This window comes from Lepidochelys olivacea (genome assembly GCF_965140295.1).
Source record: "Lepidochelys olivacea isolate rLepOli2 genome assembly, chromosome: 12".
Classification (NCBI taxonomy): Eukaryota; Metazoa; Chordata; order Testudines; family Cheloniidae; genus Lepidochelys; species Lepidochelys olivacea.
In genome coordinates this window covers 1235589-1263419 of record NC_140422.1, presented here as the reverse complement: position 1 = coordinate 1263419, position 27831 = coordinate 1235589, and the positions used below count along the sequence as shown (strand labels likewise).

At 48.2% G+C, this 27831-nt stretch overlaps 1 protein-coding gene across 1 annotated transcript; it reads right to left on the bottom strand.

Moving 5' to 3' along the window:
- Positions 1-194: 194 nt before the first annotated feature.
- Positions 195-27831, bottom strand: MLKL (mixed lineage kinase domain like pseudokinase). The gene is made up of 11 exons (XM_084645083.1): positions 27724-27831; positions 25162-25620; positions 23110-23226; positions 19661-19853; positions 17779-17876; positions 13462-13597; positions 11956-12040; positions 8652-8800; positions 6572-6621; positions 5832-5972; positions 195-2171 (listed from the first exon to the last, which is right to left on the bottom strand). The coding sequence occupies exons 2-11, from the start codon at positions 25616-25618 to the stop codon at positions 2119-2121; spliced, it is 1479 nt and encodes a 492-aa protein (XP_084501209.1). The 5' UTR covers positions 25619-25620; positions 27724-27831; the 3' UTR covers positions 195-2118.

The following is a 27831-nucleotide window of genomic DNA, read 5'->3' as shown; positions in this document are numbered from 1 at the left end:
AGAGTTTTAACCCTGTTACCACCATGAAGTTCTGAGTAATCATGCCTAGCAGTATAGTGACAACAAGAGAGTCTCAGGAGTGCCACTGATGTGTTAAAACCTCTGTGTTTTTTATGCTGTTCTGTTTCAAATTCAACAGACAGACTTGGCCATCACTGACAGTTGGTGGTGCCTGATGCGTGGCTACAAGTGCCTCAAATAAAGAACATTTATTTAAAACACACATTTCAATAGCAGCATTAACATACACAGCGCTTTGCAAATGCCTAGATCAACTCCTGCATTTGGAATAGAGTAGCTGGACAGCCTGTGTCTTGATTTTACAAGAATGACCTAATTTCTCAGCTCATTATATTCACATGGGTATTTTGTCCCAAACTCTACTGCCCCTAACCTTCCTAGCACCCAGGGGTTATAATTTCCAAAGGCAGATTGACCTAGGCTACCTGGGGTGCTGATAGTATAGCTATTAAATGTTGTTGCTTTTTCTTGCCTGGGCTCAAATATTTAGTTTTGTCCAACCAGGCAAAGATGGAAATAATTGGCTAAACACTGCTCCACCTTTTTGGAGCAGAGGTGTCTGTCGCAGTGGATCCAGCAAAGGCCAACTCCTAATGTGGGGCAATGAGGGTCTCTCTGCAGGGAGCAGGGACGGGAAGAGGAAGATGATAGTTGAGCTTGGGGTGGGGGACTACTAGGGAGGGGAAGATTCTATACTAGTAGTAAGGATGCCTAGTCTGACATGTGATCCACTGTGTCTCTGGTCATGCAGGCTTCTGCTGCATTCCCCTTTCTCTTGCAGTGCTGGCTCAGAGGTGGACTTGGGTCCCAGATACTTATCCATTGAACTGTGCATGCTTCGAGGGACAGCGGAATGTGGGGCATGCCACAATCTGATGCTGGACTCATCTTACAAGTCTACAGTTTGGAATGTTACAGACTCTATGGCGTGCCAGGCCTCACAACGGGGGAGGCATTGTGCTGGAGCTGAACACGAAAGTAGCTGGGCCCCACATAAATTTCTGCTGCTTAGGAAACTAGCTAGTCCACAAGCAGATGTCACGTGGGGCTGGCAACTGTCTAAGCTTTGGGAAAAGTTGCTGGGATACTGTGCCTGGAACGGGGTGGGAGGGGGAGGGGGAGGTTTCTGGCTACTGGGAAATCTAAGTTCACCTCCCACATGGTGGGAACCACCTGACTTTCCTGACCTGCCCTTCTGACACCCCTGCCACCAGCCCCATCCACTCCTGGTTCCCAACTCCTCCCTCCAGCTGGGAAATCAACAGAGGAGAGGCAGGTTCTTCTGGTTGCTGAGTAACAGCCAGCATGGAGGGTCCCCTCAGCTTGGGGTGCTCTGGAAGTTCACCTTGTTTGGGGGAGGAGAGGTACTACAGGACACTGAGGATGAGTATACTAAGTTTAATGTAGGGAGGGGCACTGCAGGGGAAGGGATGGAGGTCAGGAGTCCTTTGAGGGAGAGAGGCTAGAAAGTCATTTGGTTGTTGGGGAAGGGTAAGGGAAGATCACATATGATAACTCCCTCCAGTAACAAACACCTTCAGACTGACCCCCCTACCTAACCTGCTCCCTACCTCAGCTACAAAGCCCCCCTGCAGTGCCAGGGACAAGCACCTGCACCTCAGAGCCTACCACCATTTGCCAAACTCTCTCAAATTTCCACATCAGTATTAGCCCCAAACCTAAAGCCAGCGCTGCAGCTGTCACAGCCTTACCTTGACTCCCCCTACTCTGTTGACAGTACTAAGGGAGCTTCCCTTCAGGATTCTAGGCTGGTCCCCCCTACATGAAATAAAAATGGCTTTCTAATCTTGGGAGCATGCTCAGGAAGGGAGATGTTTAAGTGCTATAAACCATGTCCACAGTAAATTGCTGATGCAAAATTGCAGGCACAACTATTTAAAGGCTCAGAGTTGCACCCTCGAAGTTGGAGGGCAGGTCAAGATGCTGTTTAAAAAAAGCAGAGTATACAGATCTGGCAAAGTGTAACAAACTTCATGCTAGAGTGTCATGGTACACAGGGATGGAGCAGCCCGTGCTTTGCTCCTAAACACGCTTGCCTCTTTTCTTCAAGGGATGCCTTGAGTTTGTGTCTTGTAGCTAGCTTGCTGTATTTATCTTGCCATAGATGGCTATCAGCGAGTCCACAATCTCTGCAGAAGACAAACAGAATTTGTTTTCAGATTAGAATACTCAGATTTTTTTTTCCTGGCAAGATGATTGATACGTACTCAGTAATAGTATACAGGACTATTACTGAGTACGTATCACTGGATCACTTCATTACAGGCTCAACCAAAGAAAATGAAATCTGACTGCTTTATACTGTGCAAGAGCAACAAAAGAGGAATAAGCATGTACAGCAGAGACAGATCCACATGGCGAAGGGATTGGGAGAGGCTGCAGAAACATTATTTTAAAAAAAAAAAAAAAAAAAAAAAACTAAGCCAGCATGATGGAGCTATCAAGAAGAGAGGGTAATGTAGAATACTAAGCACCTAGGGCCAAATGCCAGAAGGGGCTGACAAATTTGATGTTCTTGAGTGCCCTTTAGTGGCAACTCTCATTATAGTTCTCAGCACAGGAAATTCCCTGGTCAATTATGCTACCGAAAATCTTTGTGCCTTTGGAGAGCATGGTGGATTACTAATGGCAAACCTTAAGGTCTCACTCTTTCCTTACAAAAGACTACTGAAATGGCTAGTGTATATGCCCCATATGGTGGGATGGTAGTGATTTAAAGAAAGTTGCCTCCTGCCTGATACACCGAGTGGGAGGAGGGGACAACTTCCCTATCACACAAGTCTTCATGGACAACAGCGGGTCCCTGCTCCCTTTTGTGCTGCTGCGTCAAGTATAAGAAGGATCGGTCATTTATTTTTGTATGTGCTAAAAGCAACAGCAGTAAGACATTCCCAGAGACAGAACAGCTCCTGCTACTAGGGACCATAAAATCAATAGGCAGCAGGTTTAAAACAAACACAAGAAAGTATTTCTTCACACAACATACAGTCAACCGGTGGAACTGTTTGCCAGAGGATGTTGTGAAGGCCAAGACTATAACAGGGTTCAAAAAAGAATTAGATAAGTTCTTGGAGGCTATTAGCCAGGATGGACAGGGATGGTGTCCCTAGCTTCTTGTTTGCCAGAAGCTGGGAAAAGGATGATGGGATGGATCACTTAATGGTACCTGTTCTTTTCATTCCTTCTGGGGCACCTGGCATTGGCCACTGTCTGAAGATAGGTTTCAGAGTAGCAGCCGTGTTAGTCTGTATTCGCAAAAAGAAAAGGAGTACTTGTGGCACCTTAGAGACTAACCAATTTATTTGAGCATGAGCTTTCGTGAGCTACAGCTCACTTCATCGGATGCATTCAGTGGAAAATACAGTGGGGAGATTTTATATACACAGAGAACATGAAACAATGGGTGTTACCATACACATTTTAACCAGAGTGATCACTTAAGGTGAGCTATTACCAGCAGGAGAGCTGGGGGGGGGGGAACGAACACCTTTTATAGTGATAATCAAGGTGGGCCAGTGACGTTCTTGTCAACAGCTGGAAATGGCATCCGATGAAATGATCTGTAGCTCACGAAAGCTCATGCTCAAATAAATTGGTTAGTCTCTAAGGTGCCACAAGTCCTCCTTTTCTTTTTGTCTGAAGACAGGATACTGGGCTAGATGGATCTTTGATCTGACCCAGTGTGGCTATTCTGATGTTCTCATATACTGCAGTTTATTGCTCAGAGTGAAAGGCCAAGCCCCAGATTCCATAGCACCAAGGAGCTGCTCTCATCAGAGCACAGTATTTTTGATGCTGTTGATCTCAGAAAACCAGTGTGTTAAGCTGGGGTTTCCCCCAGCTCTGAGTATGGCAGTGACTATGCGAATGAGTAGATTTAATGAGAGGACAGGTATGACTATGCTAACACCCATGTTAAGCCTCTGAACAAGCTCAGTGTGACCTTGATGTGAGCTGGCGGTTCCATAGTTAGCAGAAGTGTCCTCTCCCCTGAAAAACCTGCTTGCTTCCTGGCTGATTATTAAACATTTCATCTTCCTCTCCATTCTTCTGCAGTTTTCCCCTTGTCTGGTCCTTCCTCATTCTCTCATTTCATCCCTTGCTCTTTCATTGTTCTCTATTTCCTCCAGTCTCCATTTCTGATCTCTTCCTTTAATTCCCCATTTCTTCTAGCTCAGCAGTTCTCAAACTGTGGGTTGGGACTCCAAAGTGGGTCATGACCTGATTTTAATGGGGTTGCCAGGGCCAGCATTAGACTTGCTGGGACCCAGGGCTGAAGCACTAGCTCCAGCTCCACCTGGGGGGGCAGGCTAAGGCTGTGGCCCCCTCTCCACCCTACCTGGAGCAGCAGGGCTTGGGCTGCTGCCTGCTTCTCACCCCCACCCAGGGTGGTGGGGCTTGGGCTGTGCCTCCCTCCCAGGGTCATGTATCAACTTTGTTGTCAGAAGGGGGTCATGGTGCAGAGAAGTTTGAGAACCCCTGTTCTAGCTCCTTTTCTCTCCCTATACCTTCACTCTCCCAGAAGATGAAGCTTGACAAATTCAAACTGGAAACAAGGTGCACATTTGTAACAGTGGGAGTCATTACTAAGGCTGCGAGTTTGTCACTGAGGTCATGGATTCCGTGACTTCTGCACTGGCCGGTGTGCCTGGCTCAGGGGCAGCTCAGGCAAGCCCCTGCATCAGTCACATGGGCCACTGCTGGGCCACTGCTCTCCCCCCCCCCCCCCCCGCAGCAGCAGAGTTTGGGTGTGGGAGGGGGCTGGGGAGCAGGATGGGTGAGGCAGCTCTGGGCAGTGCTTACCTGGGGGGCTCCCCGGAAGTGGCAACATCCCCCTTGCTCAACTGCTAGACAGAGGTGTGACCAGGCAGCTCTGCACACTATCTCCACCCAGAGCGCTGGCTTCACATGGCTGATGGGAGCTGTGGGAGCGATGCCTGCAGGCAGAAGCAGCGCGCAGAGCTGCCTGGCCACGCCTCCGCCTAGCAGCTGAGCAAGGGGGATGTCACTGCTTCCGGGGAGGCCCCCCCCAGGAAAGTGCCGCCCAGAGCCTGCCTCACCTTGTTCCATGCCCCAACCCCCTGCCCCCTCCCATACCCAAACTCTGCTGCTGGAGGGAGGGGGGAGACATGGAGCCAGGTAGGGAGCTTGCTGGCCCCACCAACACCCACTGCCTCAGCACCAGCGGGGGTCCTGGTCTGTGCGCTGCCTTCTACCCCCACCATAGTACCCAGCTCCTCCCCACCCCCCGCCCATATAGTAAAAGTCATGGACAGGTCACGGGCTGTGAATTTTTGTTTACTGCCTGTGATATTAAAAATACCTGTGACTAAAACGTAGCCTTAGTCATTATCCACTGGAACAATTTACCAGGGGTGTGGGGGATTTGCCATTACTTGAAATCTATCAAGCAAGACTGGATGTCTTGCAAAAAGATCAACCACTAGTTGTTATGCTTGATGCAGGAATTACTGGGTGAAGTTCTCTGGCCTTTGTTATACAGGAGGTCAGACTGGATCATCACTGGCAGTTTCAGGATTAAACTGCACTTGACCCACCACCCTGGTTTTCCTCAAGGGCACCCACTTAAAGGTTTCAGTCTTTCTAGCCATCTCCTCTTTCAGGCAGAGACCCCCATCCCTCTCCCTCCAGACTGGGGGTTTAGGCTTGCAGTCCCTCCACTCCTCCCTGGGATTTCCTCAGCAGGTCTGACCGGGGACAAGCAGCGATCACCTGGTAGCTAGTATTGCTGTAGAGTAAAGGGAAGCAAACATGGGACTCCATCCTACCTTCAGCAGAAGGACGTTGCAAAGGCTCAAAGGCCCGGCACTGATTGATGACATCCTGCAGGTGGGAGGGGCAATCTTCCCCAACAGGAGCCTGGTAACGTTGCTCATAAACTTTCTGATAGATCTCTTGGGAAGTACAGCCTAACACAACACACACAAATTGGGAGTCAGGAGGCACCGACTTGTTTTGGATTCCACAAGAAGGTAGCGGAGAGGGAACCTAATTAAAGCATTTAAATAGAGCCTCATGCGGCCTGCCAAGCCCACAGCAGGGAAGAGGCAGGATTGAAATACTCATTATGCTGCGTCTATGAAAAACTCATCTGCTATGAACCCTGCCTTAAGGCCCCAATTCCACAGCACTTAACTTCAATAGTAGCGAAGCACATACCTAAGTGCTTTGTTGAATACAGATGGCATTACTTATTTGCTTACAATTAAGTATGTGTCTTTGTAAGTGCTTTGCTGAATTGGAGCCTAAATTCCAGGAAAGATTCCAGAGTTAAAGCTACTTTGCTACCTGGTCCAAGTGGCTACAGGCATGTTGGACAGTCATTCAGTCATTTCATAGCCCCTCTGGATCTGAAGCTCCTGAGCACTAGGTAGCAATAGGGAACATTTGCCAAGAGGTGCATTTGATCCCAAATATCACCCTGCATCAGCAGAACACATCTGGACTGGACCCTGGGCCTTTACCCAGGTGCTTGCAGTATGACAGAAAACAAGCCCTTGTTGCCCACCTTCAAATGGAATTTTGCCGGTCGCGATCTCCCACAGGACGATCCCAAAGCTGAAAGGACACAAACAGGCCTGCTGAGCATCAAAAAAGCCTCCTCAACCTCCCTCTGATCCCTCCTCCTATGCTCATCAGCTCTGCTGCTTGCTGGATAGTGTTGGAGAAGGAGGGTGAACCACACCCTCAGCCACCTAACAAACACATCATCTCTGAGCACTCCCTCCTTCCCCGTTTAGGAATCAGCATGTCGGGCTGATTTGTGAGCTGCTCTCCCACACAGCAGACTCATCTTCCACTCCGGACCCACCGGGCTGGCTCCTGTGATTATTCCAGAGAGTCCATCTAACTTAATATTGACTTCTGCCTACCTGTGTGCCCAATCCCTTTGGGAAGAGACCTTGCCAAGTGAAATGTCAAAAGCTCTTCCATTTCCTATGTGGTATTAATTTGTACTTTGGTAGCAGCCTCCATCCACAAAGCCCTATACAAACATTAATCAAGCTCTGCCCTCCCTGTAGGGTGTCTAACACTGTTCCCTTTTAACAGAAGGGAAAGCTAATGGAGAGAGAGGTTAAGTTAGTGGTAGAGTCAGGAATAGAACTCAGTCATAGAATCATAGAATATCAGGGTTGGAAGGGACCTCAGGAGGTCATTTAGTCCAACCCCCTGCTCAAAGCAGGACCAACACCAACCAAATCATCCCAGCCAGGGCTTTGTCAAGCCGGGCCTTAAAAACTTCAAAGGAAGGAGATTCCACCACCTCCCTAGGTAACGCATTCCAGTGCTTCACCACCCTCCTAGTCAAAAAGTTTTTCCTAATATCCAACCTAAACCTCCCCCACTGCAACTTGAGACCATTACTCTTCGTTCTGTCATCTGCTAGCACTGAGAACAGACTAGATCCATCCTCTTTGGAACCCCCTTTCAGGTAGTTGAAAGCCGCTACCAAATCCCCCCTCATTCTTCTCTTCTGCAGACTAAACAATCTCAGTTCCCTCAGCCTCTCCTCATAAGAGATGTGTTCCAGTCCCCTAATCATTTTTGCTGCCCTCCGTTTTCCAATTTTTTCACATCCTTCTTGTAGTGTGGGGCCCAAACCTGGCCACAGTACTCCAGATGAGGCCTCACCAATGTCGAATAGAGGGGAGCGATCACATCACTTGATCTGCTGGCAATGCCCCTACTTATACATCCCAAAATGCCATTGGCCTTCTTGGCAACAAGGGCACCCTGTTGACTCATATCCAGCTTCTGGTCCACTGTAACCCCTAGGTCCTTTCTGCAGAACTGCTGCCTAGCCACTCAGTCCCTAGTCTGTAGCAGTGCATGGGATTCTTCCGTCCTAAGTGCAGGACTCTGCACTTGTCCTTGTTGAACCTCATCAGATTTCTTTTGGCCCAATCTTCTAATTTGTCTAGGTCCCTCTGTATCCTATCCCTACCCTCCAACGTATCTACCTCTTTTCCCAGTTTAGTGTCATGTGCAAAGTTGCTGAGAGTGCAATCCACGCCATCCTCCAGATCATTAATGAACATATTGAACAAAACCTGCCCCAGGCCTGACCCTCGGGGCACTCCACTTGATACCGGCTGCCAACTAGACATGGAGCCATTGATCACTACCGGTTGAGCCCGACAATCTAGCCAGCTTTCTAGCCACCTTATAGTCCATTCATCCAGCCCATACTTCTTTAACTTGCTGGCAAGAATACTGTGGGAGACCGTGTCAAAAGCTTTGCTAAAGTCAAGGAAGAACACGTCCACTCCTTTCCCCTCATCCACAGAGCCAGTTATCTTGTGATTCTTGGTTCCCATCATTTTGTGCCAAGCAAGTCACCTACAGAACCTGTCTAAAAATCTGTCTTCTGTAGGAAACTGTCTGCAGCAAGAAGAAAAGGAGTACTTGTGGCACCTTAGAGACTAACCAATTTACGAAAGCTCATGCTCAAATAAATTGGTTAGTCTCCAAGGTGCCACAAGTACTCCTTTTCTTTTTGCAAATACAGACTAACACAGCTGTTACTCTGAAACCTGTCTGCAGCAGTGCATCCAACCTTTATGTATTATAGTCCAGCATCCCCATACCTGTATATTTCACTGGGCACGTCATACTTGTGGCTCAGGGAAGCTAGGCCCAGGGGAGAGATGTAAGCCGAAGAAGGGACATCTGTCAATTTCTTCTTGCAGCTCCTCTTAATGGATGACTCAGTTTTACTCAATTCAAATCCTGACAGCTGATCAAGGGAAGGAGAGAAAGACAAAGGGAGGAACAGCATGAGCTCCATGCAATCAGGGCCATGCAGCAATGATTACATAACTGGTCCTTAGCTCAAGGTTAATGAGCTGACTTCCTTTGGGTTATATGGTGGTCTTTTCATTGCCAGGGGACCAAGCAGACCACTGCAAGAACATGTTGCAGGGCCCACCTGTTCTGCTGAGTCCTCTGCTTTGTCATGCAGGAGGTCATGGGTTTGATTCCCACTCCTGGGTCTTATAAGTGTAAGGCTGATGTGCTTGACCCCATATTGAGAAGGGAAGAAACAAGGGAGAGGGCGTGTTTCCTGGTGCACCACCATGATCCCCTCTGGCCAACTGATGGAAAGAAGCTGTCTTATCTAATCCTTGTGTGGAGATATGATGGCCACAATATTGGTAAGATTAAAAAGGGGGTAGAAGCAGAGATCCTCAAGGATGCAGATAAATCATAGAAATGTAAGACTGGAAGGGACCTTGACAGATCATCTAATCCAGTGGTTCCCAAACTGAGGTTCGCAAACCCCTGGGGGTTCACAGAATGTTACAGGGGATTCGCCAGAAAAATGTCACTCATGGCGGCCAGAGGATCCCGGGCATTGGAGGCAGCAGGTGGGACCTGGTTGCAGGGCAGACGGCCCGAGCCCCAGGGAGAGCGGGGCTGGGCAGTCGGGGCCGGCAGCCTGAGCCCCGGTGGTCAGCGGGACCCGCAGCCCGAGCTCAGTGGAGCTCAGTTGACTGGGGCAGTCAATGCGGTCCAGCAGCAGGAGCCTTGTGGAGTGCAGAGGAAATTTAAACTTAAAGGCCCTGGAAATATTCATTTTTAGGAGGGGGTTCACAAGATTTCACAATTTAGTGAAAGGGGTTCGTGGGCTGTTAAAGTTTGGAAACCACTGGTCTAGTCCAATGGTTTTCAAAGTGGGGTACGCATACTGTCATCAGGGGTACACGAGAAAAATCCTGTAATGGCAGACAGCTCACTCTAATTAGAAAGAATTGGCAATCTAATCATAGGTATATTATGACCCTATCTCAGATGGGGGTATGCAGCAGACTACATTATTTGGAAAGGGGTTCACAGCCTAAAAAGTATGAAAACCACTGATCTCGTCCAATCCCCTGCACTGAGGTAGGACTATCTAGACAATCCCTGACAGGTGTCTGTTAAACCTGTTATGAAGGAGATTCTGTGACCTTCTTAGGTAATTTATTCCCGTGCTTAACTATCCTGACAGGACATTTTTCCTAACGTTCATCTTAAATCTCCTTTGCTGCAATTTAACTTCTGTCCTCAGTGGTTAAGGCGAACAATTTATCACCCTCCTCTTTATAACAACCTTTTATGTACTTGAAGACTGTTGTGTTCCCTCCTCAGTCCTCTCTTCTCCAACAAACCCATTTTGCCCCCCAAATCTTTCCTCATAGGTCATGTTTTCTAGACCTTTAACCATTTTTGTTGCTCTCCTCTGGACCGTCTCCACATCTTTTCCAAAGTGTGATGCCCAAAACTGGACACAATACTCCAGTTGAAGCCTTATCAGTGCTGAGTACAGTGGAAGAATTACTTCTTGTGTCATGCTTACAACACTCCTACTAATATATTCCAGAATGATGTTTGCTTTTTTTGCAACAGTATCACATTGGTGACTCGTTTAGTTTGTGGTCCACTATAACCCCCAGATCCTTTTCTGTAGCACTCCTTCCTAGGCGATCATTTCCCACTTTGTATTAGTGCAACTGATTATTCCTTCCTTATTGTAGTACTTTGCATTTGTCCTTATTTTATTTCATCCTATTTATTTCACGCCATTTCTCTAGTTTGTCGAGATTATTTTGAATTCTAATCCTGTCCTTCAAAGCACTTGCAACCCTTCCCAGCTTGGTATCGTCCACAAACTTTCTATTTTCTATGCCATTGTCCAAATTGTTTCTGAAGATACTGAATAGAACCAGACCCAGGACAGATCCCTACCAGACCCCACTTGATATAGCCTTCCTGAACCATGGAAAGGGTACATGCTTGGTACCAGGGATGGGGCTCTTAGGATAGGTCTACATTGAAAACATCCCACTGCAGTAAGTCCCAGAGCAAGGCCTACAGACTCGGGCTCACACTACAGCGCTAAAAATAGCCATGTAAATGGTCAGGCTCAGGCTGGAGCTTGGACTCTGAAGCTCATCTCCCTCCTGAAGCTTCAGAGCCTGAGCTCCAGCTGGATCCAGAATGGCTACATGGCTATTTGTAGTGCCATAGTGCGAGCCCAAGTCTGCAGACTTGGGCTCAGAGACTCATTGCCGTGTTTTTTGTATTTTTTAAAGTGAAGACATACCCCGAGGTGGGTACTGTGTGTTTTAAGATCCCATGTTGTTATGACAATACTCTGTCATTCCTCAATTCTGCTTCTCCTCTTCTTCATGCCATTCATCCTCACCTTGCTTGTGGCAGCTTGTCTTTAATCAGCCACTATCCCTGCATGAAGGGCTGATGGAAACATTTTCACTGAGGCTCATATTTGCAAACCTGGGGGCTTAAAGCTAGACACCCACATCCATATTTAGGTAGCTACATAAGTGTGGGGCTGGGGCCATCCTTTTGTTCTGTGTTTGTATAGCACCTAGCATGAGGGGTCCTGATCCACAAGGAGGGCTCCTATGCGCTACAGTAATAACAAATAATAAATAACAACGTAGCCGGCTTTTCAGAGATGATGTTCATCCAATATTCCCATTAAAGTCAAGAGGGAATTCCCCGTCAGAGTCTGCAGTGCAGCAGTGCATTTTCAATATAAAAAGCAGCTGCGTGTTAAAAATTTTGGGACTGTGTAGAACAGCCTGAAGTTAACATCTAAATAAACACACAGACTCCTGTGCTGCTCATACTGTCCTGGGAGGAGGGCTGGAAAGGGGAAGAGGTTTTAAGGGGGGTGGGGAGGAAGACTGTGTAATGGTAGGGGTTTTGGCCATATAATTCAGGTGTCCCAGCTGCATAGTAAATTAGCACTGAAAGAATAGATGCTTGAGGTGTTACTCCGGAGGCCATGGCGTCCTGGGAGGCAGGGAGGGAAGGTGAGATGGAATAGATACCCACAAAAGCTTTCAAACCTCTCAAAAAGTCTTCTCACAAGACAGCTCTTACCTTCACACAGTAACCTTTAGCAACCAAAAACTTGGTACTATTGATGCATCCATGCAATTTAGACTTCTCCCCCGTCTGGTGCAACCTACGGCCAGTCAGAACCAAGAGCAGAAAGCATTAGTAATGGATCCATTGCCACCTTCCCTCTCTCTGCTCCCACCCAGAACAGCGACAAGGACGGACCTTTGGATACTACTGAGCATTCAGAAGCCACCCCTGGTGTGCCCAGTTATTCTGGGACAACAGCCACAAATCAGACCTTTCCAATGGCTACAAGATAATCATTTTTTGCCTGTAAAGTGGCAAGCCAGTGAATGCCATTGTCAGAGCCGCCTAGGAACAGTAGGCAGTAACCAGTCTGTTACTGGGTGGTAGTCCTAATGATTTAGTGATGTTCTATAAGGTACTTCTGGAAACAGCAGCACCAGGTATCTCAGGAGAAAGGCTCTTTCTACCAGGCTTCAGGCCAGATTTGCAAGCCAAGGGCATCTGAGAATCTGGGCACTTTCTTATCTAAACCCAGCCTCCCATCAGTTTTCCCACTGCCTGTTTCGATATCATGGGATTTGTGGATGGTGAGGGTGACTTTAACCACGGTACCTACAACCCATCCACCCTTGCTCTTCTATAGACGAGACCAATTCAGGCATATAGTGGGACATCAGAAAATGAATTCATTTGTCTTCAGTCATGCTTGGTACCTTGTCACAGACCTAGATGCCATGCCATGCTTCCGTTTCCCCTTTTTATCATATAAATAAATCCGTCTTTGCCTCTCCCTTATTCAGGGGAATCTTCGTTTACCCACAACCATTGAGCCTACATCAGAGAATAGTCCAAAGCTTTGTTTCTTCCTTACCAGAGTCTCTTGCCTCTTCTGACCATGCATTTGCCAGAAGTCCCTCTTGTCTCTCAGACTTCACTGCTCTGGTCCTGCCCATGCTGGGGTTTAGTCTCTGGTTTAGCTACTCTTCCTCAGAGCACTAACTTTTCAGTAACTAGCCTCACTCTAGGGCAGTGGCTCTCAAACTTTTTCACTGGTGACCCCTTTCACATAGCAAGTCTCTGAGTGTGATCCCCCTTATAAATTAAAAACACTTTTTTATATATTTAACACCATTATAAATGCTGAAGGCAAAGCGGGGTTTGGGGTGGAGGTTGACAGCTCATGACCCCCCATGTAATAACCTCACAACCCCCTGAGGGGTCCCCAACCCCCAGTCTGAGAACCCCTGCTCTAGGGGGTCTCTTTCCTTCTACAGCCTACCCTTCAGCCATCCTACTCCCTTCCCAGAGCTAGGCACAGACTGTCAGGGACAGATTCCTTTCCCACTGGCACTTTCCTTTTTATACTGTCATAGCCTCCTCCTAATTCAGCTGTTTCAATTCTAATTAACTAAAGGGCACTCCCATGAGCATCTGATTGCTCCCAGGTGCAACCCATCGGGTCATCATGGGTCAGCTGGGCTCTAATTCTTCTAAAGGGCCACTGGCCCCATGACATACCTGTATAGGCCTCTGGCCGCATCCAGCGCCATCCGAATGCGAGTCTCCCAGGGGAGCTGGGGTTTCCTTGTCAGCACGTCCCGCAGGGTCCCCTTTTCACAGTATTCCATGACAATGGAGAAACAAGGACTTGAACCTGATCAAAACAGAAGCCCAGTGAATGGTGACCTGAGCTGAGGCAACTCACGTGTTTACTTCATTCTCCATTGGAAATGCAGAATCCTGGTTAATGCAACTTTAACTCTGCACAGTTCAAATCAAGCATTGTCAGGAGATTCAGGAGTGACAGTTCTTAAGGCCCTTTGATGTGCCCACGTTGTGGGCAATAAAAAATATAGGAATGGCCATACTGGTCAGATTAATGGTCCATCTTGCTCAGCATGCTGTCTTCCAACAGTGGCCAATGCCAGGTGCTTCAGAGGGAATGAGCAAAACAGACAATCACCAAGTGATCCATCCTCTGTTGTCCACTCCCAAGAGACCAGACCTGACTTCTGCAACCCATGCAATCCCTGGAGTTGCTCAGATGTAACTGGGAAGAATTTTTTGTAAGGTTTACACATGGCCACCTGATGAGCAGTCAGAAATGCCCCAGGTAGCCAACGAAGGGATTTAATATTGCTATCGCTAAAAAGCCTCCACAAATTATTGATTGCACAGGCCGGGCTGACAGGAGGGGGAAAAAGAGAGCACGATTGTTTCGAAAACCCGAGCTTGGGGGGCCTCCAAAACATTTGTAACATCTGTGTAAAAATAAAGTGAAATGGGAGAGGGTGGGACCCCAGTAAACATGATGTGTCAGGGCCTGAGGGCATGTGCAAAAACCCGAAAGCACACCTTTTTAATCTCTTATGCTGCCATTTAATTCCCCGTCCCCAATTTATCAAGGGCCCGATTCTGCCACCCTCCATTCACTCCGCACAGTCCACACAGGCTGAGCTTCCCCCTTAATTTACCGATTAGCCATATTTACCTGGGGCTAGACCTGCCTTATAGCTGTGAGTAGGGGTGGTACGGAGCTGCACTGACCCAGTGGGAGCACAAGGAGGCATTGTGCTCAGGGAAGCAGTGCCTCCTGAACTTCCCACCAGGCAGGGAAAGAACACCCATTGTGCCACTCCTTGGGAGGGTATGATCCCTTCCATGGCTAGCCAGCTTCATGGACTGGTGCAGGGGGATAAGAGTGAAACTATTGGGCTGCCTCCTCCCTCCCCCTTGTGGGGTGGCTTGAGCCCCAGAGGGAGCTGGCAGGGAGCAGCCCCTGTGCTCAGTAGAGCTCAGAGACTGCAGCTGTGGCTGGCCCAAGAGGAGAGAGCACTGGGGTGAAGGCGCGTAGTGACCATGGACCAGAACTGAGGTCAGTACTTGGCTGCTGGAGTTTGCTTCACCACCATGGCTGCCACCCCCACTGTTTCCTGGGCTCTGGAGCCTTTGTCAGCCTGATCCTGAGTGATGTCCTGCCCAGACGGGCCAGAGAGAGGGACCCAGACGACGTCGCCCCCCTACTGGCTCCAGCTGAATCCCAGCCACACCCGGGGTGACACAGGATCAGATTGTAACAACAACAACTCCAGCCCATTGCAGGTAACTGCTTCTCTTTTTCCCCAGCACGAGAGTTATTACCACCTTTGATACCTTCTAAGGGACTGTCAGACACTTGGCTTTGCCTTCTCACTCCAGCTAAAGGGAAAGGGAACAAAGGATGTTGTTACAACAGAACCCTTATTTAATGCTTTTCCAAGGCTTCAACTGCTTTTCCTTCTTTTCTGTATCGTTAAGAAAAAAGGTTCAAGGGAATTTTAAAGGTGTGTTTGCCATGGTATTAAGCGGGCTGAGGTCTCTGTATCCCAACCTTGTCTAACCTTGTTTAATGCTGGACAGTGACTGGGTTATGTTTGGCCCATATATTCCATCTATATTCCATCTATATTCATACAACTTTATTGGGTCAAATGCTAAATGACATTTAGTATAAATAAGAATGCTAAAGCAGCTTTTATTTGAGGTGAAAGTGCACTGCTATGGGCCATGCACTCACTCTGGGCTTGGTCCCCCGCAGTGTCCACTTTCCCTTGGAATGCTTATGGTCACAAGGAATGAATGGAAATGCATGAAAGAGTAATTGATGATGAACCTTTAATTATATTTAGCAAAATACTATATTATATATAATTTTACGTAGCCTTATTCCGTTAAATGGAGGTCTGTTTCCAACTCCTTCTCCCATTGGCCTCTCACATGTCCTGCTTAGAATGAGGGCATCTGCTTGTGGATCTCAACAGGTTTTGCCAGAAAATGTACATCTCAGACGGGAATCTTCTACTATGTCCTCAGATCAAGAAACTGAATTATTGGTCCATGATGAGCTACAGCTGACATGCTGGAATCTCTGACTGGACAACAGTGTCCCCTGTGGCAGAGTAGGTGATTCAGTGAGCCCCACAAAACTTAATACTAACTATGCAGAGAGAAGTGTGTGGGTGTGGGGGTGTGGTATCTCTCTTGTACCACCAATGACATTTGGAGTTGTATCCTGCTCTCTTCCTGGCATTGGCCATCTAGAGAAGGGGAAGTGAAAGATTCCAAGTCTGAAGTACAACTCAGAGAGAGAAAAGACCAAACTTGCCACACTGCATGTAAAAGAGCTCCAAGTTACATCTTATCATCAATAAAGCCACTGGTAAAAATCAACTTTGTTCCAAACTAAGACCAATCACATGAGCTAAAGAGTTTGAGAAGGAAAAGGTGCGAAAACCATTGTGGAGCAATTCAGAGAGGCTTGAATCACTTCAACACCCTTTAGAGTGTGTGCGTCTCTCTTTGCAGATCACTTAACTGTCCCCCAAAGTAGACACTACATTCCTAAGGCTGTTATTTAAACAGTAAGAGATCTCCAAACCAGGGTTGTTCTAAAGCCGCTACAAGTGTGGGACTCTATCAATCATCCTGTGTCTGTGCCAGGCTGTCAGAAAGATGCAGGCAAATGTGTTAAAATGGGGAGGAGAAATAAACTAGATCAGGCGTTCTCAAACTTCATTGCACTGCAACCCCCTTCTGACAACAAAGTTACTACATGACCCTGGGGGGCAGAGGGGAGCAGAGCCCAAGCCCCACCTCCCTGGGTGTGGGGAGAGAGGGGCCCACATCCCAAGCCTCACCACCCCAGGTGGGGGTGCAGTTCAGACTTCAGCTTCTGCCCTGGGTCCTAGCAAGTCTAATGCAAGCCCTGGTGACCCCATTAAAATGGGGTCACAACCCACTTTGGGATCCTGACCCACAGTTTGAGAACCGCTGGACCAAATAAACCAAAGTTTGATGTAATTTCTGTGAAAAGTGAAGTTAATGGAAGAAAGCAGTTTGAGAAGGAAGTTAACTGGCAAATCTGTTTAAGAGCTGTACTTCCTTAAGGGCAAGTAACAGGCTCTGAGCTAACTCGCTTAAATAAAAGGGAATGGCCTCTCCCCTTAACTTTCCTCTAAAACCCGAAGAGAATTGTTTTCTAAACTTGTTCAATATGAATTCATTACTAATTGCAGTAATTGGCGAGCCAGATAAATTGAACCAGTGCGTTATCTCAATTACAACCTTAATTTGACCATTGTAAATTAGGTTAGGACAATTATAAGTTAAATTAACCAGAGACATGTTGCTTAAACTGATATTTGTTTGCCAACTACTTGCTTAATCTTTTAGTGCATTCATAAGAGATACACTGAACTGGTTTGTATCTCAAAACTTCAATGCAGACAAAGTAACCTACATAGGGGAAAAAGGTAAAATCATTAAAGATCATTCCTTAGCCTGTACTATAGTTTAGTTACTTAAAATAACATTGCATTGTTCCTGCAGGAGACAGCTCCCAGTGTCTTCCTTCTTGTGGAATCTGAGCAAGGTTCAGCCACAGGCTGGCCCCATGTCACTTAGGGGAATGAAAAGCAGACACAGCTCAGCTCCACTTTGCTGGATATGTACTATTGGAGTCATGAATTCCTGCGGAAAGTGGAAAGGGGTGGCCAGAGCAGGACCCTATCCCTTCAGGTATTTTCTTGGCCATGCCAGCTGTGGTATTACATCATGGGCCTTCCATCCCTGTTGGCTGGCTTTGGCCATATCTCATCATACCCATCCGGGCTGTGGCTGTGTCACGTTTGATGTGACAAGTGTGGGCTGATGTCTGGACTCGTACATTCAGGCACCTCCACTTGTGCAGCAGCAGGGGTGACAAACGCTGTGCTAGGAGGTGGGTGCAAAGAGGTGACATGGGAGCCTGCTGTGGAGAGTCAGTGACTGAGATCCCACCACACCGGGGCCCCTTACCGCTCTCATCGATGCAGATCCCGTACATACGAAGGATGTTCGGAGACTCAAACTTCTTCATGGTTTCAATCTCCTTCCTGAAAATCTCCCTCACCTTCCTGCAACAGGCAGTAGAGCAGTCAGGCCTCTGGCCAGAGTGAGTCTGTGAGAGCTGTTGGGGGCAGGGACAACCCCCTCCTCCAATACAGTCCAATGTGGGCTAATCTTGGTAACATGGCCTCCAACCCCATTCCAGGCTTCCTCCCCAAGCTTGAACTATAGCAGAGAGCAAGCACACAAATCCCCCATTAACTGCATTTTGCTATCTTTGTAGTTCTCTAAAGAGTAGCCACCTAAGGATACCAGTGGTTTCCTGCTCTGTGAGACTTCCCAGCATGCACCTTGCTAGCAATGTGGCAGCCATCACTCATTGGCACTGGAGCCTGGTGTCCATGCTTGTGAGGAGTAATGCACGTCCATTCCCCTAGCATTCCCCTAGCATTTTCTTTTCAGTACCCTTCACCCACCAGGGTTCCTTGAAAACCGCAGAGAACCTCTGAATATTGGGAGGAAGAAAGCAAACAGCTCTGTCCCACACCCCCCACCATAGCAAGACGCCATGTCTGAAGATGAATGGCAGATGTGATGGCACCAGCAGAAGGAATGCTGGGATGTGTCAGCTGGTGAGTACTTGGGGCCTGATCTCTGGGGAAGGAAAACTAAGTTAAAAGGAGTAATGGGCTTAAATTCTCCCACAGCCTGTCAATTTGGGCCTTCTGCATCCAACGAGGATGCCTATTTGTGTGTAAACTCCAATGAAGTCCCTTGTGTCCATCTCCAGGAGCTGCACTTTTGGGAATCAGATCCCATTGCATTTTCCAGGCAAACTAGGAGACAACCCCAGGATCCTGCCCAACATGCCCTCTCCCCACAGGACAAATTCTAGTGTTTAAGTCATGGGTGGGCAAACTTTTTGGGCTGAGGGACACATCTGGTTATGGAAATAGTATGGCGGGCCATGAATGGTCACAAAATTGGGGTGCAGGAGAGGGTGACAGCTCTAGCTGGGGCTGTGGGCTCTGGGGTGGGGCTGGGGATGAGAGGTTGGGGATGCAGGAGGGTGCTCCGGGCTGGGACTGACGGGTTCGGCAGGCAGGAGGGGGATCAGGGCTGGGGCAGGGGGTTGGGGTGCAGGCTCTAGGCCTCAAGCAGCTCCCGGAAGCAGCGGCATGTCCCCCCTCTGGCTCTTATGGGGAGGCATGGCCAGGCAGCTCTGCACGCTGCCCCATCCGCACGCACCATCCCTGCAGCTCCCATTGGCGATTCCCAGCCAATGGGAGCTGTGGGGGCAGCGCCTGGGGCAGGGACAGCATGCGGAGTGGAGCCCCCTAGCTGCCTCTACACATAGGAGCCAGAGGCGGGGCATGCTGCTGCTTCCGGGAGCTGTGCAGAGCCAGGGCACGCATGGAGCGGGGCAAGCTCCCGACCCCGCTCCCTGGCTGGAGTGCCAGAGCAGGGCAAGCCCCGGACCCCGCCTCTTGAGGGGAGCTCGAGGGCTGATTAAAACGTCTGAAGGGCCAGATGTGGCCCCTGGGCTGTAGTTTGCCCACCCCAGTTTGAGTTATTATAGTTAGATTGCTGCTTTTGGTTTCCCTCATCTTTGTGGTTCTTACTCCGCCTTCCCTGCATAACACCAGACCGGCGCACACAGAGAGCAGCATGTTTTGCTATCAACTTTAGCAGGGAGAAAGCAAAGCTACTTTGTCAGTGCCCAGTTTGTCTCCCTGCTGAAGAACCCCCTTTCTTCAGTGTCAAGGCCTTTCTCAGTGATTGAGGGAGAGGATGACAGCAGTCCCCTCCTCAGTAGTTACATTCTTGTTGGGACCTTTGCTAAATAACTCACTCAGTGGAGGTAATCACAGGGTTTTTGAAGACTTTGATAGCAACAGGGTACTTGTAGAATTCTCCTTTGTAGAGCGTGTGGCTTTTGGATTCCATCAGGAAGGTCCATGAGGTTTTAGTGAGATCCTCCATCCTAATCTCAGTGATTTCCTCTCTTGGAACAGCATTGTCCTTTTTCATGACTGCGTCCTGCACTGGGACAAAGGGAAACAAAGAGGGGGTTTTAAATGATGCTCTTGGTAAGAAATCTCTTCCTCTGGCTATGCTATGGAGTCCATGCCAGCACACTGCCCTTTTGTTGTTGCAGTGTACAACGACAGAAGGAGTTTTTCTGCTGGTGTAGAAATACCACCTCCCCAAATGACATTAACAGCTTTCATAAGCATAGCTGTGTCTATACTGCGGTTTTTGTCAACATAGCTGTGTCGTCAGGGTGAGGTTTTCCCCCGCATATCCCCGATTGATGTAGCTATGCTGCTGTAACTTCTAAGTGCAGACCAAGCGTCTCTCTGCCTTCCCAGCCTGTAGGAGAAATAACTTGCTTATTTCATAATTTGTTGTATGGATGGAGGCACTTGACCTAATCTAGCCAACGAGTTTTTTATACGTGCTCATCACCACAGCATCCAGATTTAATGATTCAATGGCATCTTCCCACATATGTCCTTAGTTTGGAGACACAATGGCCTGTCATAATTTGTCTCTGGATAAACGAACGTGGGGTGGAGGGAGCTCCACATGTCCTATAAAGCTGCTATATGGCTTCCCTACGGCTTGTTGCAACTGTGCCATAATGGAGAACAAGGCCTATGCAGTGAGATTTCAGGGCTTTATCTCATAGACTGAGACTTTAAGACCAGAAGGGACCATCATGAGTCATTATGAGTCAGCAATGTGCCCTTGTTGCAAAGAAGGCTTACAGCATATTGGGCTTCATTAGTAGGAGCATTGCCAGCAGAACAAGGGAAGTGATTATTCCCCTCTATTCGGCACTGGTGAGGCCACATCTGGAGTATTGCGTCTAGTTTTGTTCCCCCCACTACAGAAAGGATGTGGACAAATTGCAGAGAGTCCAGTGGAGGGCAACAAAAATGATCAGGGGGCTGGGGCACATGACTTACAAGGAGAGGCTGAGGGAACTGGGCTTATTTAGTCTGCAGAAGAGAAGAGTGGGGGGGGGGAGGAGGGGAGATTTGATAGCAGCCTTCAACTACCTGAAGAGGTATGGATCTTGGCTGTTCTCAGTGGTGGCAGATGACAGAACAAGGAGCAATGATCTCAAGTTGCATTGGGGGAGGTCTAGGTTGGATATGAGGAAATACTATTTCACTAGGAGGGTGGTGAAGCACTGGAATGGGTTGCCTAGGGAGGTGGTGGAATCTCCATCCTTAGAGGTTTTTAAGGCCCAGCTTGATGATTTAGGGATGATTTAGTTGGGGATTGGTCCTGCTTTGAGCAGGGGGTTGGACTAGATGACCTCCTGAGGTCTCTTCCAACCCTAATCTTCTATGATCATCTAGTCTGCCCTCCTGGACATTGCAGGCCCATAACCTCTGGCTGAGTGACTGAAGTCCACAAATCTTGATTTAAAGACTTCGTGTTACAGAGAATCCACCATTTACTCTAGTTCAAACCAGCAAGTGACCTGTGCCCCATGCTGCAGAGGAAAGTGAAAACACCCCAGCGTCCCTGCCAATCTGACCACAGGGAAAATACCTTCTCAACCTCAGTTATAACAATCAGTTAGACCCTGAGCATGTTGTTGAGACCCACCAGCCAGACACCTGGGAAAAAATTCTCTGTAGTAACGCAGACCCATCTAGTGTCCCATCTCCTACCCTTGGAGATATTTGCTAACAGCAGTAGTGAATAGGCCATATGCTACATTGTAGGCTGTCTCATCACACCATCCTCTCCATAAATTTATCAAGCTGAGCCTTGAAACAAGCTAGGTTCTTTGCCCCCACTGTTCCCATGGGAGGCTGTTCCAGAACCTCACTCCTCTAATGGTAACAAACCTTTGTCTAATTTCAAACCTAAACTTGTTGATGGCCACTTTATATCCATTTGTTCTTGTGCCAACATTGACCCTTAAGTTAAATAACTCCTCTCCCTCCCTAGTATTTATCTATCTGATATATTTATAGACAGCAATTATATCTCCCCTCTGCCTTTGTTTTAATAGGCTAAAGAAACCAAGCTCCTTGAGTCTCCTCCCTTAAGGTAGGTTTTCCATTCCTCGGATCATCGTAGTAGCCCTTCTCTGCTCCTCTTCCAGTTTGAATTCATCTTTCTTAAGCATGGGAGACCAGAACTGCACACCGTATTCCAGGTGCGGTCTCATCAATGCCTTGTATAACGGCAGGTTTCAGAGTAACAGCCGTGTTAGTCTGTATTCGCAAAGAGAAAAGGAGTACTTGTGGCACCTTAGAGACTAACCAATTTATTTGAGCATAAACTTTCGTGAGCTACAGCTCACTTCATCGGCAATAACACTTCCCTGTCTCTCCTGGAAATACCTCAACTGATGCATCCTAGGATTGACTTAGCCTTTTTCACTGCGCATCACATTGGCAGCTTATAGTCACCCAGTGATCAACCCATACACCCAGGTCTTTCTCCTTCTCTGTCACTTCCAACTGATATGTCCCCAGCTTATAGCAATAATTCATGTTGTTAGTCCCTAAGTGCATGATCTTGCACTTTGGACTATCAGATTTCATCCCATTTCTATTACTCCTGCTATCATTAAAAGTGCATCTATTCCCACTTTCTCTCTTACCATGAGTCACTAATGCCCAATACCAAGAAGGTACCAGAACTATATTGCAGGAGCTGGGTCTCGGGAGCTAGCCAAGTAGCCTGGGGGTGACGCTGTGCCCTGCCAGGTGGGAATTGCTGAGTCTGCGTGTGTCTGGCTCTTAGCGCTTACAAGACATAAAGGAGCAGACTGAAATCACATCATTGACGACTCAGGGTGGCCAGTACGTGAGCAGTACTGAAACTCCTTGAAGGTGGTTCAGCCCTGCCCTCCTGGAAGGGGTGGTGGGGAGGGATGCAAAGGCAGCACAGAGATGCTTTGTCGCAATGGAGAGATCTAGCCTTTAATGATTCCTCCCCTCCCATTCCACACCAAGGTAACCCCTCTGGGGAAGACTTCTGCTGTGGGGAGGATGAGGACCCTGGATGGATGTTGTGTGGGGTTTTGCAGGCTTGACAAGGTAAATAAGGAGCCATCCAACATAGGAAGCAGAGCTGAACTTGAAAGGAGCCTGTGGAGGCACCAAGTACTCCACCTATTCTTAATCCGATCCATCAGGACTGCAAATCCCTCCACTGAACTTGCTTACCCTGAGCCTGGAGGATGATTATTCATTGTCAGCAGTTCGCAGCCCACCCTTGCCCTGGGAGGGGTATTCCGGAGGGGAGAGAGGCCTGATGGTAACTTACATTTTTGCATCATTTGGCGAACTTCTTCCACCCTGCTTCCCACATCCTCCACCTTTGTTCCCACATGTCTGACATCATTATGGACATTATCCACTGCATCTTTGGTCTCTGTACTTCCTAGGGGAAAGGAAGAAGCAGAAAGTCAAAGTCATTAAAGGAACTTGTGAGATGGATGCTTGTTGAGCACCATTGGGGTTTGTTGCATGGCATAGTCTTCCACATGGTCTGGGCACCAGGGGACTGACTGAGTGTACCCTGAGACTGGGCTGTGTGCCAGAGAGGTTTAGTGGGACTGGCCTTTCATGCTGTTAATTTTTCACCCGGCTTAAAGTGCAGTTCTGCTCTGAAAAGTGACTCCATGAGAATGGCCCTGCCGGGCTCCTTGTTTATTTTCTCTTAGCAACTCTAGAGCCAGTGTGCTTAGTGTACAGGGGAAAACATCTGACCTGCAAACTTGGATCTGAGAGTCACGCTAGGCTCTTCCCTTCTTCCATGTCAACACTGAGACTCAAATTAGGATCTCAGCAACACCTGTCCCAGCCCAATTGTCTTCAGTGTAACTGTCTGGGACGTAGTAAATAATGCAGTGGATCTATCCATTTTCTCAGACACCTATCACCATGGTACCTAAGCACTGATGCAGAAGAAGGAATCAACTTCAGCTCCCTCTCCCATAGCTGTGTTGACTCAGCAGAGCCAACGCAGGAATAAAAAGCAGAAGAACGTATCATTGTCAGCACAATAACCTGGCAGCAGATCTGCTGAGTGTGAAGAGGCCATTTTTTCATCATTGCTTTTCAGAGTAGAACAGTGCTGTATAAGGCAGCTATCGCCCCCTCCATCGCTGTGCCAGGTCTTAGAATGCTGCCAGCCCCCAATATCTTTTGGAAGGTTTGAGGGTGGCATTTTTAGTTGCACTTTTGTAACTATGGGACTTGGATCGCCTAGGTTACATAGACGCCTGTGAAAATCCCACCCGCCAGCACCAGTCACTTCCTGGTTCACATCGAACAAACACCTCCTCCTTGTGGACCATTATTTTGCTACTTTGAAACCTGAATCTGCGGCTGCAAGGTCACAGCTCTAGCGCTGCCCTTCCCACCACTCCAGGTCCAACCCCAGCCCCTTCTGTACCTGGAAATGTATCACTTCAGAGAAGCCAGAGCCCTGAGGTTTCTTTTAGATTCAGAGATTCCAAGGCCAGGAGGGACCATTGTGATCATCTACTCTGATCCCCTGTAGAGCACAGGCCAGAGACCTGCCCCACAATAATCCCTAGGGCAGATCTTTTAGGGAAACATGCCATCTTGGTTTTAAAATGGTCTGATGGAGAATCAACCACAACCCCTGGTAAATTGTTCCAATGGTTAATTAGTCTCGCTTAATTAACTCCTTATTTCCAGTTTGAATTTGTCTGGATTCAACTCCCAACCATTGGATCGTGTTAGACTTTCCTCTGCTGGACTGAAGAGCCCATTATTAAATATTTTTTCCCCATGTAGGTACTTATAGATGGTAATCAAGTCATCCCTTAACTTTCTCTTTGATAAGGTACACATATTGAGCTCCTTGCGTCTATCACTATCAGGCAGGTTTTCTAATCCTTTAATCATTCTTGTGGCTCTTCTCTGACCCCTCTGCAATTTATCAACATCTTTCTTCCATTGTTTGGCACTAGAACTGGACACAAGATTCCAGCAGCGGTCACACAAGTGTCCTGTGTAGTAGGTGCCGGTGCCCACTAGCCTGCCAATAGACCTGCTGGTATGGTTAGATCAAGGGTAGAGGAATAGGTCTGGGTCCTGTGTTCTTGAAGGGCTCACAGAAGTGGTAGAACTGCATCAGCCAATATCACAACATTGTGACACAAATGGCACATCATTGATCTGGGTCCCTTGTAGGCTTAGCCTGTTCCTGTTTGAATGTGCAACCCTTGGGCCAAAGCTGAACCTTGCAGCAGAAAGAGGAAGTGGAACCAGACATGCTGGCTCCAGCCATCCCAGCTAATTCCCAATTGTAAGGTATGTGAGAGTCTTAAAAATGCATATTCACTTGTGAGCAGCTCCTCCCAGAGGGCTTTGTCATCCTTGGTGTCCTGGCTGTCCTCCCTGCTGCAGGTGTCTTGCTGAAAGGTCTCGAGGAAGGACTGTTTATTCTCAGCCTGCAGCAGGAGGGAGAGCCCTTGAGCAGCATCCCCAAGGCGCTCGTTCACTCGCGCAAACCCCTCCACGACATCGTTGGCTTTCAGGAACTTCTGCAGCCAGTTCGTCTGGCTGTACTTCTTCACCAGCTCCTGGGCCTTCTCCAAGGTCTCCAGCAGCTGCTGCAGCGTCTCTTCTACCTGGGAGGAGATTTGTTTCGGAGGCTGTGCCCTGAGGACCTCCACAGGCCTCAGCAGGATGTGAACGCGGTACACGAGACGGCGGCACTGGTGCTTACAGCACTTCACTTGTTCGCACTGGGCGTAGATGATGTGGGCCACATTCAGGACCTTCTCCACTACCTCCATATCTGAAAGGAATGGGATTCAGCTATCAGTAACATGGCACGCCCTGTGCTGGGGATTCCTAGCTCCCAAGACCATTATGACCATCTGCTGTGACCTGCTGTATCCCACAGGCCTACCCCCTAATAGCTGCTGTTTGAGCTAGAGCCTCCATCCAAGCTTGATTTAAAAATGGCCAGTGATGGCGAATCCACCACCCCTTTGGCATGGGAAGGGGATGTTATTTTCCTTTATTGCTTTTGTTTTGAAGTGATAGGATTTATATTAGATAACTCCCCCCTTAGTCTCTTCCTACCCTTAGGTGCAAGAGCCTTCTCCTCTGCAATCCCTGCCAGGTGGGACAGCATCCCTGTACCTCTGCCTCACTGACCAGTGACAGATGAACCTCCCAGGGAGCTGAAATTCAGGCCTATGCAGAGGGCTAGCACTAAGCCCCAGTGTTCTGTTTAAGTCCAGCTTAAGTCCTGAGGGTGCCATGGGCTTGTGCAGGCTTTCTGCCACAGGGATGACTTTCACCCCAGGTTCGCAGTTGGGGTTCATTTTGGATGAGCATGTGAGCAGTCAGCTTCTTGTGCCAACTGAGTCTGAGCCACCCAACCTTTCTGAGGCTGGTAGTAGAAGTCCTGTGCACCAACTGAGGCCAACTGAGGCAAGGGCCAAAGATGTGTCCAAATATTTCAGAACCTTAGATGCAGAACTGGACAAGGGTCAGACTGGGTACATTGTGCAGTTACCACATTGGCATACATACACATACACAGAGAGAGAGAGTCACACTTTTTGCAAGCTCAATTCTAAAAATCAGGCCCCAGAGATTAGAAGGGGTGAAAGGGCTTCTGATATTTGTGTTTTCCCAGACCGATCTGCCCATCCCTCATAGACTTTTCCAACAGACTCTGAAAATACCTTTGCCTAACATATTTTTATATTTCTCCCTCCCTCCCTTATTCTTCTTATAACAGGGCACTTTATTTACCATACGTCTTCACGCAGTTGCGTTTTAGATATCGTGTACTATGTTCTGTCATTTCTCACCATGTTTAGCGCTGCTCCTAGAAAATATGCTCTCTGTAGGAAGGCTATTCATTAACACGTGAATGCATTGTACTCTATAGCTGACACTATGCTACACCAATGAGATGTCAAGGTTACTGAGTTACATTCTCAAGACAGACACATTTGCTGTGCCTTGGACATTCCCTCCATGAGGCTGCACACCCTGCTTGCCACAGGATGACTTTATCTTTCATTGTTCAAAGCAATAATAGTCTCCAGGGGCCAGATCTTCAGCTGGTGTAAATCAGCATTGGTTTCAATCAAATTACGCTGATTTAAACTAGTTGAGAGTCTGGTCTGATTTGCCCCAATCTGAGCTCCCCACTCATTTTTGTAATTCAGCCTTTACTTAGGTGAAACTCACCGTGGAGTCAGCGGATGTTTGGCCTGAGTCAGTACAGAATAAGGACCTCAGGGACTGGCCCATCATCAAAACAAATAGACCACACGTGCCCTTCTATTGGAGGGCCTGCTTTGCTGCCACCCGGCCCACCCCTCCGCCCAGCCAAATATGCACTGGGTGGGGAGAATTCCCTGTGAAGCCTGTCACTAGCAGGTCATACGGTCACAACTGAGTAATGCTTTGTTCCCCACTGGCCCTCTGAGGGCACAGTGTGACCCTGCTTAGCCACCCCTTTTCTGAGCATCCTTGCAGTCAGCGATGCAAACATGGACCGCAGAAATCTGCATATTCGGAGCCCACCCACAGAGACCGGGTCACCAGAATCCCAGGCAGCCTTTCTGGGTACTTTCCCTTCTGTTGCCTGTCTGCCTTCTCTTTCACTTTTGAGGCTAGCCAAAGGGCTTGCAGTCAGAAGATGACGCCTCCAAAGCTGGGCAGAAAAGAGAGCTGTCTGGGAGCAGCTGTAGCCTATCCCAGGAGCCTGCCTGGCTCTAATAACTCCATACTTTGTGTCTCGGTCAGGGCAGAGGTTCAACAAAAGCATTTTAAAATTGTAACCAGTTTCTCTTCCCTTCAGAGATCAGCCTGGCACTTCCCAGCTCAAAGCTCCTTCCTCTCTTCAGTGTAGCAATCAAACAGACAAACTTACCTGATCCCCTGCCAAGCTATTTCTGTCCTTGATCCCTTCTCTTGTCCGAGAGACCTACCGAGTATCATAGTAAACTTTTGAGAAAGTCCCTCTGCTTGTCTCTCTCCC

Excerpts from the sequence above, each read along its gene's own strand:
- MLKL (XM_084645083.1), bottom strand. The coding sequence starts at position 25,618 with ATGGAGGTAGTGGAGAAGGTCCTGAATGTGGCCCACATCATCTACGCC. Across the intron at positions 13,598-17,778 it reads GATCTGCATCGATGAGAGCG|GTTCAAGTCCTTGTTTCTCC; the intron begins GTAAGGGGCCCC and ends TGTTTTGATCAG. Across the intron at positions 12,041-13,461 it reads GCGGCCAGAGGCCTATACAG|GTTGCACCAGACGGGGGAGA; the intron begins GTATGTCATGGG and ends GACTGGCCGTAG.